This window comes from Engraulis encrasicolus, chromosome 20, assembly GCF_034702125.1.
Source record: "Engraulis encrasicolus isolate BLACKSEA-1 chromosome 20, IST_EnEncr_1.0, whole genome shotgun sequence".
In the NCBI taxonomy this organism is placed as follows: domain Eukaryota; kingdom Metazoa; phylum Chordata; class Actinopteri; order Clupeiformes; family Engraulidae; genus Engraulis; species Engraulis encrasicolus.
Window position 1 is genome coordinate 9,109,364 of NC_085876.1, and position 11,986 is coordinate 9,121,349.

The window sequence follows — 11,986 nt, forward strand, 5'->3', positions numbered from 1 at the left end:
AAATGTAGCCTATTAAAGGCTTGCTGTTGTTTTGTGCTTCTTCACATATCATAGGTCTACATAAGTTGGGCGACACACTGGCCAAGCTTGTTAAAATGGGAGACAAAATATTAAATGTTTTTTATTACATGTTTTGAATGAGTGTTACTTTGAATATATTGAAGACTTGCTTGTGCAAAACGTGTTCATGCTTCCTCAAGTACACAACATGAGAGCCACACAGCCAAGGCTCTTTGAAGGAGAAGAGAAAAACTAACTCTTTTCCTATGTGTTTAAATGCATTTTACTTTTAAATCAGTCAACCTCTTCTTTGATATTTCTAAATGCTCATCAGCCCAGCATAGATTTCTATAGATAAAAGAAACTATGATACAAACACCAAAGAAGTAAGAAAAAAAACACATTTCCATCCAAAACTAACCTTCCACTAAATAACACAAAGGCACAGACTGGAGCAGCTGAGCTCACAGACACAGTGAAGCAGTGGCTCCCAAACTAATTCAGCGGGGACAGCCTTTTTGCGACCCCCTCACCCACCATAGTCTTATTTTAGCAGTAGATTTTTTGCAATATTAGCGGGCAAACTATTAATGGAAAGTAATATTAATGGACAAAAAAATGCCTTACCAATTTGCAAAATACATATACGTGAATATTGTGGATTTCCCGTTTTCATACAATATCCCTTTTGTCTGGGACCCCAATTCAGTACACAGTAAATGTTGCGGTGTTAATTCAACACTGAAAGAGTTCATTTAAGTCCAAATGATGTCAAATCAACTCTCTAAGTGTTAAATGAACACTCCAGAATTTACTGTGTACCTTCACGACGCACCGAGGGGTCCCGACCCCCAGGTAAGCTTTGGCTGGCCCTGGTACAAAGATATATGAACTTACTGTAATACATACAATGTAATGAGGACCCAATTCTGGGATCCCATCTTTCCCTAGGCCTGGGACAAGAGACCCCTTTGTCCCCCCTTGTCGACTTCCCTGCCGACCCCCAATTTGGGAACCAATGCAGTAAAGGAATTAGAGAGACAGAAAAACAGAATGACAGAGGGGAGAACAAACAGAGGCAGCCTGAGATGGACAGGGAAAGACAGGAACAGAGACAGACGAAGAGTAAGAAAGAGAGCAAACGGTAGGTAGAAAGCAACAGAGAGAGAGAGCGTAGAGAGAGAGAGAGAGAGAGATCATGAAGGTGTTTGTGTGAAGTGAAATGAAGTGAAGTGAAGTGTGAGAGAGCAGCAGCAGCAAAAAAAAGCCCTCAACCCTCTCTCTCCTTTTCATTAGCGTGCAGCCGTGTCTGGTTTCATGTGCTTGACCCGCGGCAAACGAGAGCCGGAGCGTGGCCGAGAGAAGGGGAACAGGTGTGGGGATGGATGGTGGGCAGGGGCAGGGGCAGGCAGGTGGAGGAGAGGCAGGCTGGTGGGGAGGGTGGCGTCGGTGTGGTGGGCAGACAGGTGGTGGGGATGGCAGGGATAGCGGGCAGGTGGGCAGGGGCCAGGCATGCTAGTGGGGATGGTGGAGGGCAGGTGGAGGGGCAGTCAGGCAGGCTGGTGGGTGGGGATGGCGGGAAGGCAGGCAGGTTGGCTGGCCAGCAGGATGGCTGGTGCCTGGGAGACAGGGAGTGCGGTGACGGTGACAGTGGCTGCGTGCACAGATGGCCTCTCTGCCTCATAGCCGAAGCTTCCGCTACGATGCCACCAACACCCCCCCCCCACACACACACACACACCCCGCCACCGTTGCACAGCCTGATCCCCATGCTGTTCAAACAGCCCGACCGCCGCTGATCACTTGGACACAAGCGAGTGCACACACACACACACACACACACACACGCACGCACGCACGCACGCACGCACGCACGCACGCACGCACGCACGCACGCACGCACACACACACACACACACACACACACACACACACACACACACACACACACACACACACACACACACACACTTATCACTTACTGTACCCTCACCTCTAGCCACCCCGACTCGTGTTTGATTTTAATTAAAACTGCCTGTCTGTCCCTCTGTCCCTGCTCTCTCTCTCTCTCTCTCTCTCTCTCTCTCTCTCTCTCTCTCTCTCTCTCTCTCTCTCTCTCTCTGTCTCTGGTAGTTGTCACAGGGAGAATAAAGGGAAGATGAGGTGAATAATGAAGTGGTGACCTGTTAATAGTGAAGGTCAGGAGACAACGAGCTCATGGTGTCACTTTCACTGTCTGCTGAGCGCCCTTCGTCCCTAGTCCAATCAGAACACATGTACAGCACAACCAGATTCTAGAATGTTCCAAAGCTACTTTCACACAAGCTACTGTAAGTTGAGACCATCTGAAAAAATAAGAACAAAATCTGCACAGCATAAAAAAAAGAAAGATTTACACCACCACATGGAACTTAAACTGAAATTTCAGACATGTCCATCTGCAAGTCTAATGCTAGAAACAGCCGCGTGAGAATGTTTTAAACAAACTGAGGGATCTTTAAAACATTCCATACAATGCTCTGTTTATGTGGCGAGTTAAAACGGATTTTCTATGGAGATTTCAGTCCCCAGCCTCTTGATGCAAAAGCGTGAGAACCGCCATGTAGGCCTACTGTAGTAGAGCCCACTCTCTTCTCCTCTCCTCCCCAGTGTGGGTGATGCTTTTTTCGGATGAAAAGACGCGCTGATTGCCACTGAGGAGAAGTTCCCACAGAGGAAAATAAAAATCGACCCTTTAATTTAATCTCTAAGTCGGTGCCCAAGAAAAAAAAAATCCTGTTTCAACTTTCAGAACTGCACTTTCAGTGTCACGCGAGGAGGCTTTGGGCCACTGAAGAAAAAGTCGCAGCGGGTGTAAGAAATAAACATCACTACGGATTGGAAAGATGCATTTGACAATTGTGACAGGAGGACTGGGGAGAGGGGGGAGGGGGGGTCCAAATGCAAAAGCCCCTCTTGCAAGATCCTAACCTTTAAAGAACGCCCCACAATTCCAAGGCAATGGAGGGAAAGTGCCGTGGCGAGCGCTCTGATCCCTGAATGAAACGCGCACCACAGAGGCGCTGTCAGCTGATGTGCACCTCAGCTGGAAGGGGTAAAATCAGATTTGACAGATCGGAGCAGGGTGAGAGAGAGGGAGAGAGCAGAAGAAGAAGAAGAAGGGGGAAAGGGAGGGAGGGAGAGAACTCGCCACCAGCCTGTGCTCGCATGCCTATTATCGCCTTGTCGACCCATTACGATCGGCAGAGCTATTTTATGCTTTTAGCAATGTTATGAATGAATAGGCACAGGTCTTCTGGCATCCCGAAGACAGCTGACATGTATATTGTAACTGCGTGCAATAAATGAGTAAGATTGGAACACTCAATAACCTGCATTACGCATCCCGTGGCGTCTAGGATTGCCAGGACAATCCATGCATTTTAAAGAGTCAAAGCTGATATAGGCCTCTATGACAGGGACAATATTGAAAAAATAATAGCCTACCCCAAGTTTTAGCAATAAGCTACTTGCCGAGTGGGTATTGTTATACTCGCGCCCAGTGTTCTACGACTAATTTAGACAGGACTTTACCAGTCAATTATTTTGCTATTCCGTTTATGCACATTCCTGGCACTGGGTTACCAGCACACTGCAATTCACAATAATTAATACAAAAGAACAACAACATTATCAAGACAATTCAGCGTCCAGACCTGCCATATATTCACAAATAAATCTGGGGAGAAAATGAAAATATGTAGCATATGGCATGATACGTCTCGCCTTGGGTTTGTATTTTTTAATTATTATTTTATTTTATTGCAGATGCACGGTTTTAAAACCCATTCTTCTCGCCTGCCCAAGAACAGTTCCACTGGAACAAAGCATGCCATTTCCATTGGCCACTGGCCAACTCATAAATCCACATCGATCCCACTAAGACGACAGGGGTATTGGCTTAATATTAATTTTAGCACGATTAAATCCGGCCTGGATCACAGAAATATTTCTTTCTCATTGCCAATAAAATGATATCGTCTATAATGCACAACTGCACACAACCACACACACACACGCACACACATCTCTGCTCCATCGATTCCATATTGTATCTCGGTTGAAACGAATGAGCTCATCCTCAGAAATGCTTTCCTAACAGAACACAAGTCATCCTGTATCTCCCAAGAAGCACAGCGTCTAGACGAAATGATCTCGAATAACTTGGAAAAAAGAATGTAAATGGCACTTACACTGAAAAGAGGCAGAAATGCCCACCATGCGTTACGGTGTTGGGAGTGCAAAGTAAAGCTCCTGTCTTCGTCTGGAAAGGGTTGGAACCAACCAAAACGATGCCGCCGTCCTATCGATGTAAGTCCAAGAAGTTATTTACTGTCAAGTCCAACCCTAAAGGTAACAGAGAGAGTGATAAGGGGTCCAGCACTTTCGCTGTCAATACTGGGAGAGCCTGGTACGTCGTGATGAGCGAATCTGAGGGGAAATCAAAGCACACGAGATGCTAAAATATGCCCAGTCCACGGCCGTGCAAGCAGCACTCTTCTAATTCTGACGTTTCATTTGGGTTATCCAGAATGAGTTGTCCTTCCGTCTTTGCTGAAAATTCAAAAGTGCATGTTCCAGAGCTTCGGTCAAATTGGCGATCGGCGATTCAGTGGACGCAGGGAGAGCGCTACCGACGTGCGAGCGATGCCTCCAGAGCTGGGGAGAGAGCGAGACTGTGGTACTTCGCCTGTAGTCGACAGTGGTAAGGAAACCCAGGTGCGGAGTAGGAGGGAGGCAGCCGGTGGGAGGCGACTGAGACAGCGAGCATCTGGGTCTTTGCGCAGGTCCGGAGGGTCAAGCGGGCCAGTAAACTACAGCTACGGCATGGACTGTTACCAACCAAGCCACAAGCTTTAAGCTTTCACGCAGGGGTGTATTACTTCTTCTGGTGGTTTAGACAGACACAGACTGTAGTGTGGCGCTACGCCGCCGGTTGAAGAGGAGTCTGTTTGTGCTTGTGCGCGACTGGTGAGGAAACCAAATGAGAGATAGTGGAAGGGAGGGAGAGAGAGGAGGGGAAGGAAAGGCATTGGGTGTGTAGCCTACTCTATCTGTTTTGCTCTCTCTCTCTCTCTCTCTCTCTCTCTCTCTCTCTCTCTCTCTCTCTCTCTCTCTCTCTCTCTCTCTCTCTCTCTCTCTCTCTGAAACAGACAGGCTATCCTGCAGTAACCCAAGGCAAACACTCTTCCCCTACCATCTGGAACTCATCTCAGCCTGCCAAGCCGGAGTGGAGAGAGCAGCCGCTTGCTTGGTTTACAGGCGGAGGATGATAACAGTTCTCTCTCTCTCTCTCTCTCTCTCTCTCTCTCTCTCTCTCTCTCTCTCTCTCTCTCTCTCTCTCTCTCTCTCTCTCTCTGTGCCTGCTTGACTTCATGCGTCTTACATTCGCATTCATTTAATTTCCACCTTCCAGTGAGAAAAAGTGTAGCCAAAACATCAAAGACATTTTCACGTATTTTCTCTCCATTTTTTGGCCACACAATGGATTTACAGTTGGTTGTTAGTCTAGGCTCATCCCTGAGCCTATCTCTCAGCACATGTGCAGTGTAATTAGTAACTGTTATCAGGAAATTAATCAAAATTAGGTAACAGATACACAGTCAAAATAAGGTCTTTCTCCGCCACAATGCATGCCATGAATTGTGTTGTTCATTAGGTGACATCATTGAAACAATGATTTGTTTTTGTTCAAAAATGATGCAGACACATGATCCTTTGAAACACATTTTCTTTTTATTCTGTCTATATCTGGAGCTCAGTGCTTTTGTGTCTTGAACTTAAGATGCACGTCCTGAAAATTCACACATGAATCCCAGAAAATAGATATCGATATAGCCAACCTTTTTTGCACTTCACTCTGTCGAACAAAGACATAGCCTGTTTGTAAAGGTGACAGATACAGACAGACAGATGTATGCAAGACCAGGTAGGACCACACAACAAAACAGCCTTGATACACACAATGTACACTCATAACTGAATTCATCACGTAGACACTCGCATGCACACACACACACAAACACACACACACACACACACACACACACACACACACACACACACACACACACACACACACCACACACACACACACACACAACACACACACACACACACACACACACACACACACACACACACACACACACACACACACACACACACACACACACACACACACACACACACACACACACACACACACACAGGGTTAGAGAGCAGGAAAAAATGAAATCTAGACCCCATGCGTTCTGTGCAGTAAGGGCTCAAACAAGCCACTGTTATCACAAGGACATCACTCTGCACCTCTTTTGTGTCAACCATCATGTGTGTGTGCGTGCGTGTGTGTGTGTCTGTGTGTGTGCGTGCGTGTGTGTGTGTGTGTGTGTGTGTGTGTGTGTGTGTGTGTGTGTGTGTGTGTGTGTGTGTGTGTGTGTGTGTGTGTGTGTGTGTGTGTGTGTGTGTGTGTGTGTGTGTGTGTGTGTGTGTGTGTCAGTGCATGTCCGTGTGTGGTTGTATGTGTGAACATGGGTGTGTGTGTTTGTGTGTGTTTGTGTGTGTGTGTGTGTCGGGGGGGGGGGACGGACGGGTGTTGCGTGTTTGTGTGTGTGTGTGAGAGAGAGAAAAAAAGAAAAGAAAAAGAGAGCCTTGTACAATCAAATGAAAACATCTTGACACCGGAGGCTCTGGCCAGGCGCTTGAGGAAACCTGCAGGGGAAAGAGGTAGCATGTGTGTGTGCTTATGTGTGTGTGCATGTGCGTGTGCGTGCGTGTGTGTGTGTGTGTGCGTTTGTGTGTGTTTGTGTGCGTGTGCGTGCCTGCGTGTGTTTGCGTGTGTGTGTGTATGTGTCTCCGTGTGTGTGTATACAGTGTATGTATGTCTGCGTTTGTGTGTGTGTGTGCGTGCGTGCGTGCAGGGGAAAGAGGTAGGGCCACAGGCCACCCTCCTCGCCTGCACTGATAACAAGCCCACTGGCCAGGAAACACACACACACACACATGCACACGGACACGGACACATACAAGTACGCACGCACGCACACACACACACACACACACACACACACACACACACACACACACACACACACACACACACACACACACACACACACACACACACAGGTTGTTTTGCTGCCGCTGGGGTTCCTGGAAGTGGACTGCCCAGAGTGATAGGCAACTCTCTCTCTCTCTCTGTCTTTCTCTCTAGCTCTCTCTACCTTTCTCTTTTTTCCCATATCCCCCCTCTCTCTACCTTTCTCCCTCTCTTTCTTTCTTTCATTCCTTCTCTCTCTCTGTCTCTCTGTCTCTTCTATTTTCTCTCTCTCTTCCATTGTCTCTCTTCTCTGTCTCTCTGTCTCTCTGTCTCTCTCTCTCTCTCACACACACACATACAGACATACACACACACACACACACACACACACACACACACACACACACACACACACACACACACACACACACACACACACACACACACACACACACACATTCTCGCAGACTTCCTGCATTTCCCCTGCCTTCAAGGAGGCCACCTGTGAGACACACTCACAACACATGTTTACTCACACAACACACACACACGCACACACGCACACGCACACGCACACGCACACGCACACGCACACGCACACGCACACGCACACACACACACACACAGTCACACACACTTTGACAATGACACTCGTACGCACGACAACACACACATCCTTTACATCCTTTGCAAGCGATCGGCGTCATTCAAAGGGGGCTCCTCTAAGAGTGCAGCATTATAGCATTAGACCAAATGGTGGCTGTTGCCAAAACAGGCTTAAATCCCCATTAAGACAATACCCCACTTGAGCAGGGCACAAAGCGCTCAGGGCCCCCCCGCTCACACATAGCCTGAGGCATCTCCTCTCCTCTCATCTCCTCTCCTCTCCTCAGCAGCACTGTCAACAACAGAGTCCCCCACCCCCCAGCTACCACACACACACGCACACACGCACGCACGCACGCACGCACGCACGCACGCACACACACACACACACACGCACACGCACACACACACACACACAGCGGAGACACCCAGTGGGAAATCCTTGTGTGACATCCACCCCCAAAAGATCAGCTTCCCTGAGCTGTGAACTATGACGGCTCCCACTGCCATTACAGGGATGAGATATCCAAGATTTATATTTTGTTGTAAATAATGTGCAAATAACTAATAAACAGAAGCAAGAGGAGAAAGATGGATTGATAAAGAGGATGGATAGTTTTAAGTAATGAAACCTGTAAACTTGGAGAGTATTTTATGTTTTTTTTTTAAGTAAATACAACAGGCTAGCAAATAAAACAAACTAGATTTCCACTGAACGTGTGTTTCTTCTTTCGTTTTGTTCATTTGATCCAGTTAATACACATGGCTCAATACTGTATAGGCTATCAGTGAAAATGCCAGAGTTAGCATCGTTGCTGAATTCCATTGTTTCCTTATAGGGTAGGTGTATTCAAATAAAATATAATGTTTGTATATCATTTTCTTTTAGAGTCAGATGACGTATTAGATTTATGGTCACACTTTACATTTTCCTGACACCTGACGAAGACCTTGCTGGTCGAAACGTTGTGCCATTTTTCAGATTGAAATCACGACAAGGGAGCTTTTGCGGTGTGTGGATATTTTTTCTCCTTTTCACACTTTACATTAGGTCACAAAGTTACATTGAACTTGCATCATAATGTATAGTGGAATAACTGGTGTAATAGCATGTAATCCTAGCACTGCACTGATTCATCCACTGGGTGCTTTTGGCCTTAGCCTACTGCTTCCCTGAGAGAATTCAGTACAAAGCATTACAAAGAAAAACACTCACATATTACATTTTATTTTTCATGATACGTAAAAATAGAACATTGATGTAACACTGTACCAGTGTTTTACTTAGATGTCATTATATGTTACTACATGTTACTACACCACAGTGTACAGTGTGTTCCATTAACCAAAAGCATCATGATATATAATCATAAACATGACCAATTCAACTGTGTTTCTTTGCTGTTAAAAGCCTGATAAAAGCACTACTGTAAGATCATGGCAGTTAGAAAACAATCTGTCACTTCACTAGTGAAGCAGCTGACTGCTACTGCCCCCTAAAGACACATTTCATCAAATATATTATTTACAACTCAGATCAAAAGCTGATCATGTGAGATGAAAAATACCATTTATGGCAGTAATTAATCTAGAAAATGTACTGTGCTTACTCTACTGTGAAATATCAAAGCACCATTTTTTACTATTACAGTAACTACTCAAAACAACTTTGATGTCATTCATTCAATTTTTATTTCATTTAATGATTTATTTTTATGGTGTGGTGAATATGTAGCTAACCCTTGTTAGGTTTTAGTGTTTGCAATAGCTGCTTTTAGGTTTGCTTGCTGGTAGAGTTTTTTGTGTTGTCAAAAAAACAGTGAGAAAGTGTCTTTAAAATATTGATTTTGAAGAAGCAGCTAAACAGCTATAAAATCTACTTTTCTCTGCGGTTTTAACCGTATGATTTTCAAGACCGTCAGTTATCTGACAGTCCTTAACTCCCATTCCCCCATTCATTTTTTCAGAGGGTCTGGTCTTGCTAATCCGAAATCGATCCCAGGAGGCGTTGCCAATATGGCTACTGATTGAGCTAACTTAGGTAAAACAACTTTCCTTACGAAAGCCTGTGTCGGCATGCAATAACACCATGATAAGGTTTAATACGGTCTAAAGCTGCACTGTCCTGCCAAAAACATCACTGAAGAAAAATGCCATAAACACCCCCTTCCTCCACACACACACACACACAAACACACACACACACACACACACACACACACACACACACACACACAGACACACACACACACACACACACGCGCGCGCGCGCGCGTGCATGTGTGCATGCAGGCACACACGCACGCACACACGCACACACGCACACACACACAGTGAATGCACTTTATACATGGTGTACACTCATACACACAGACACACACGCATGCACACACACACAGACACACACACATACACACAGTCCGCAAACCCCACCAAAAACCAGATGATGTGCTTTGCTTGCTTGCTTGCTTGCATGGCTTTCACGCACTGACTGAGAACACATTGTAAATGCCACATTTCCCATCTCCGCGCTCGTTAATAAAACAGGGCTCTCTTTGTGCGGGAGGAAAATAAGGGGTGAAACTAGTGCAGTAGGAATAGGCGAATGAATGGCCTCATGCGTCTGTCTCGGGCCGGGTTGTTTTGGGAGCCGACTCAGAGTCTGATGTGGCAGATATATAAGTCTCCTCTCGCTGGTGGACCATGCAGGGCTGGTGAGGGGGACCTGAGGGAGCCTGTCTCTCTGTCTCCATCTCTGTCTCTTTCTCTCTCTTGCTTTCTGTTCGTCCTCGGGGTCTGGAGTGTGGAAAGCACTTTGAAGTGTACGGGCATGTGAAAAACACATCTATCTAGACCCCTCAAGACCCCGACACACACACGCAAGCACGCACTCACACACACATACACACACACGCACACACACAGACAGACAGACACACACACACACACATACTTACCCGGCTCTCAGCCATCCCCTTGCTCCCTGTGGCGATAAAAAGTTGACAGACAAGACACATGAAGTGTAACGTTCCTTGAGTCCATCCGTCACTCAGTCAATTGCTCGGACAGACGCCCTTTTAAAAACCCATCCCTTGCTCGCTCACTTTAAAAAATGCTCATGCCGTGATCGGGCTCTGTCACAGTCATCATCATCATCGCAAAAAGGAGAAAAATGTCGGCTTGAATCAAGAACTTGTCGCTCCTGTTTTGTTACTTTTATTATTTAGACCTGGTTCTCAACCTTTTTGAACAAACTCCCCCATGGCCACATCACAAGCCTCCCAATGCCCCCTTGACCTCATCATAAGCCTGACAACGCCCCCTTAGTATTAAAAAAATTAAATGGACTAATACCCCTCAAAGGAAACTGAGAACCGCCCCCTCTCAGCTTTATCCTTCTAAACGCCCCCTCGAGCTCCCCAACGCCACCTGGGGGGCTGTACCACCCCCGTTGAGAGACACTAATTTGAACCGTGTCATTTTAGGTCAATGAACACTTGGTCAGAATGTCATTATCATCAACATCATCGTGCAACACCACCCTGCAAAGTAGGTTTAGTGTAAACTATGTTAATTCAACACACGCGACAGACAGTGAGACCAATAAGATAAGTGTTAAATTACTCATTCCGTAGTAACTGTACTATGACAAAATAGACATTAACCCCTTAATGCGCGCCGTACCTCCAGTGGCACGCTGTAATAGTCATTGAAATGTAACTACCATAGCACTACAATACTATGACACAACGCAGGCCCTTTAGTAATGCACCACGACTTGGTCATTACCATACTGGTAACAACAAATGCATAAAGCCGTGTCTTAAGGGGTTAATGCATTCATTCATTCAACTTTCAAGTTCTGTATATACAGTGCAAAATGTACTTTGAGTGGAGATGGCAAACAATAACTGGCTCTATGAAGGCCATTGTCATCATCACTATCGTCATCACCATGTGGAGTAATCGTAGTGTTAACTCAACACTTATAGAGTAAAACCAATGCTAAGTGTTCAATGTGTTAAAGAGTTCAATTCAACTCTCAAAGTGTTGAATCAACACAGCAAAACTGGCTTTGTGTAGAGATGGGAGACGAGCCAGTGACGATCGCTGGGGCCTGTAATGGTCATCATCATCACCATCATCGTCGTCATCGTCATCATGGTAGTCATGTGGAGACGGGAGAGGAGACGGGGAATTAATTTGCCAAGACCTGTTCTGCTGCTGCTGCTGCTGCTGCTGCTCATGCTGCTGTGGCAACTGCTAGCGCATTCAGGGCTAATGGCTTTTCCAGCCACAGGA

At 46.1% G+C, this 11,986-nt stretch overlaps 1 protein-coding gene across 3 annotated transcripts in view; it reads right to left on the minus strand.

Annotated features, from left to right (window-relative positions):
* runx1t1 (RUNX1 partner transcriptional co-repressor 1) overlaps window positions 1-4,957 on the minus strand; it is a 93,711-nt gene extending 88,754 nt beyond the window's left edge. For 2 of the 3 annotated variants that reach the window (XM_063185362.1, XM_063185361.1), the window contains exon 1: window positions 4,233-4,956. In XM_063185362.1, coding sequence (XP_063041432.1) covers window positions 4,233-4,260 — 28 coding nt within the window. In that variant the 5' untranslated portion in view covers window positions 4,261-4,956. Of the gene's footprint in view, window positions 1-4,232 lie in introns of all 3 variants that reach the window. The other variant, XM_063185363.1, reaches the window with a different exon arrangement.
* Between the last annotated feature and the right edge of the window lie 7,029 nt (window positions 4,958-11,986).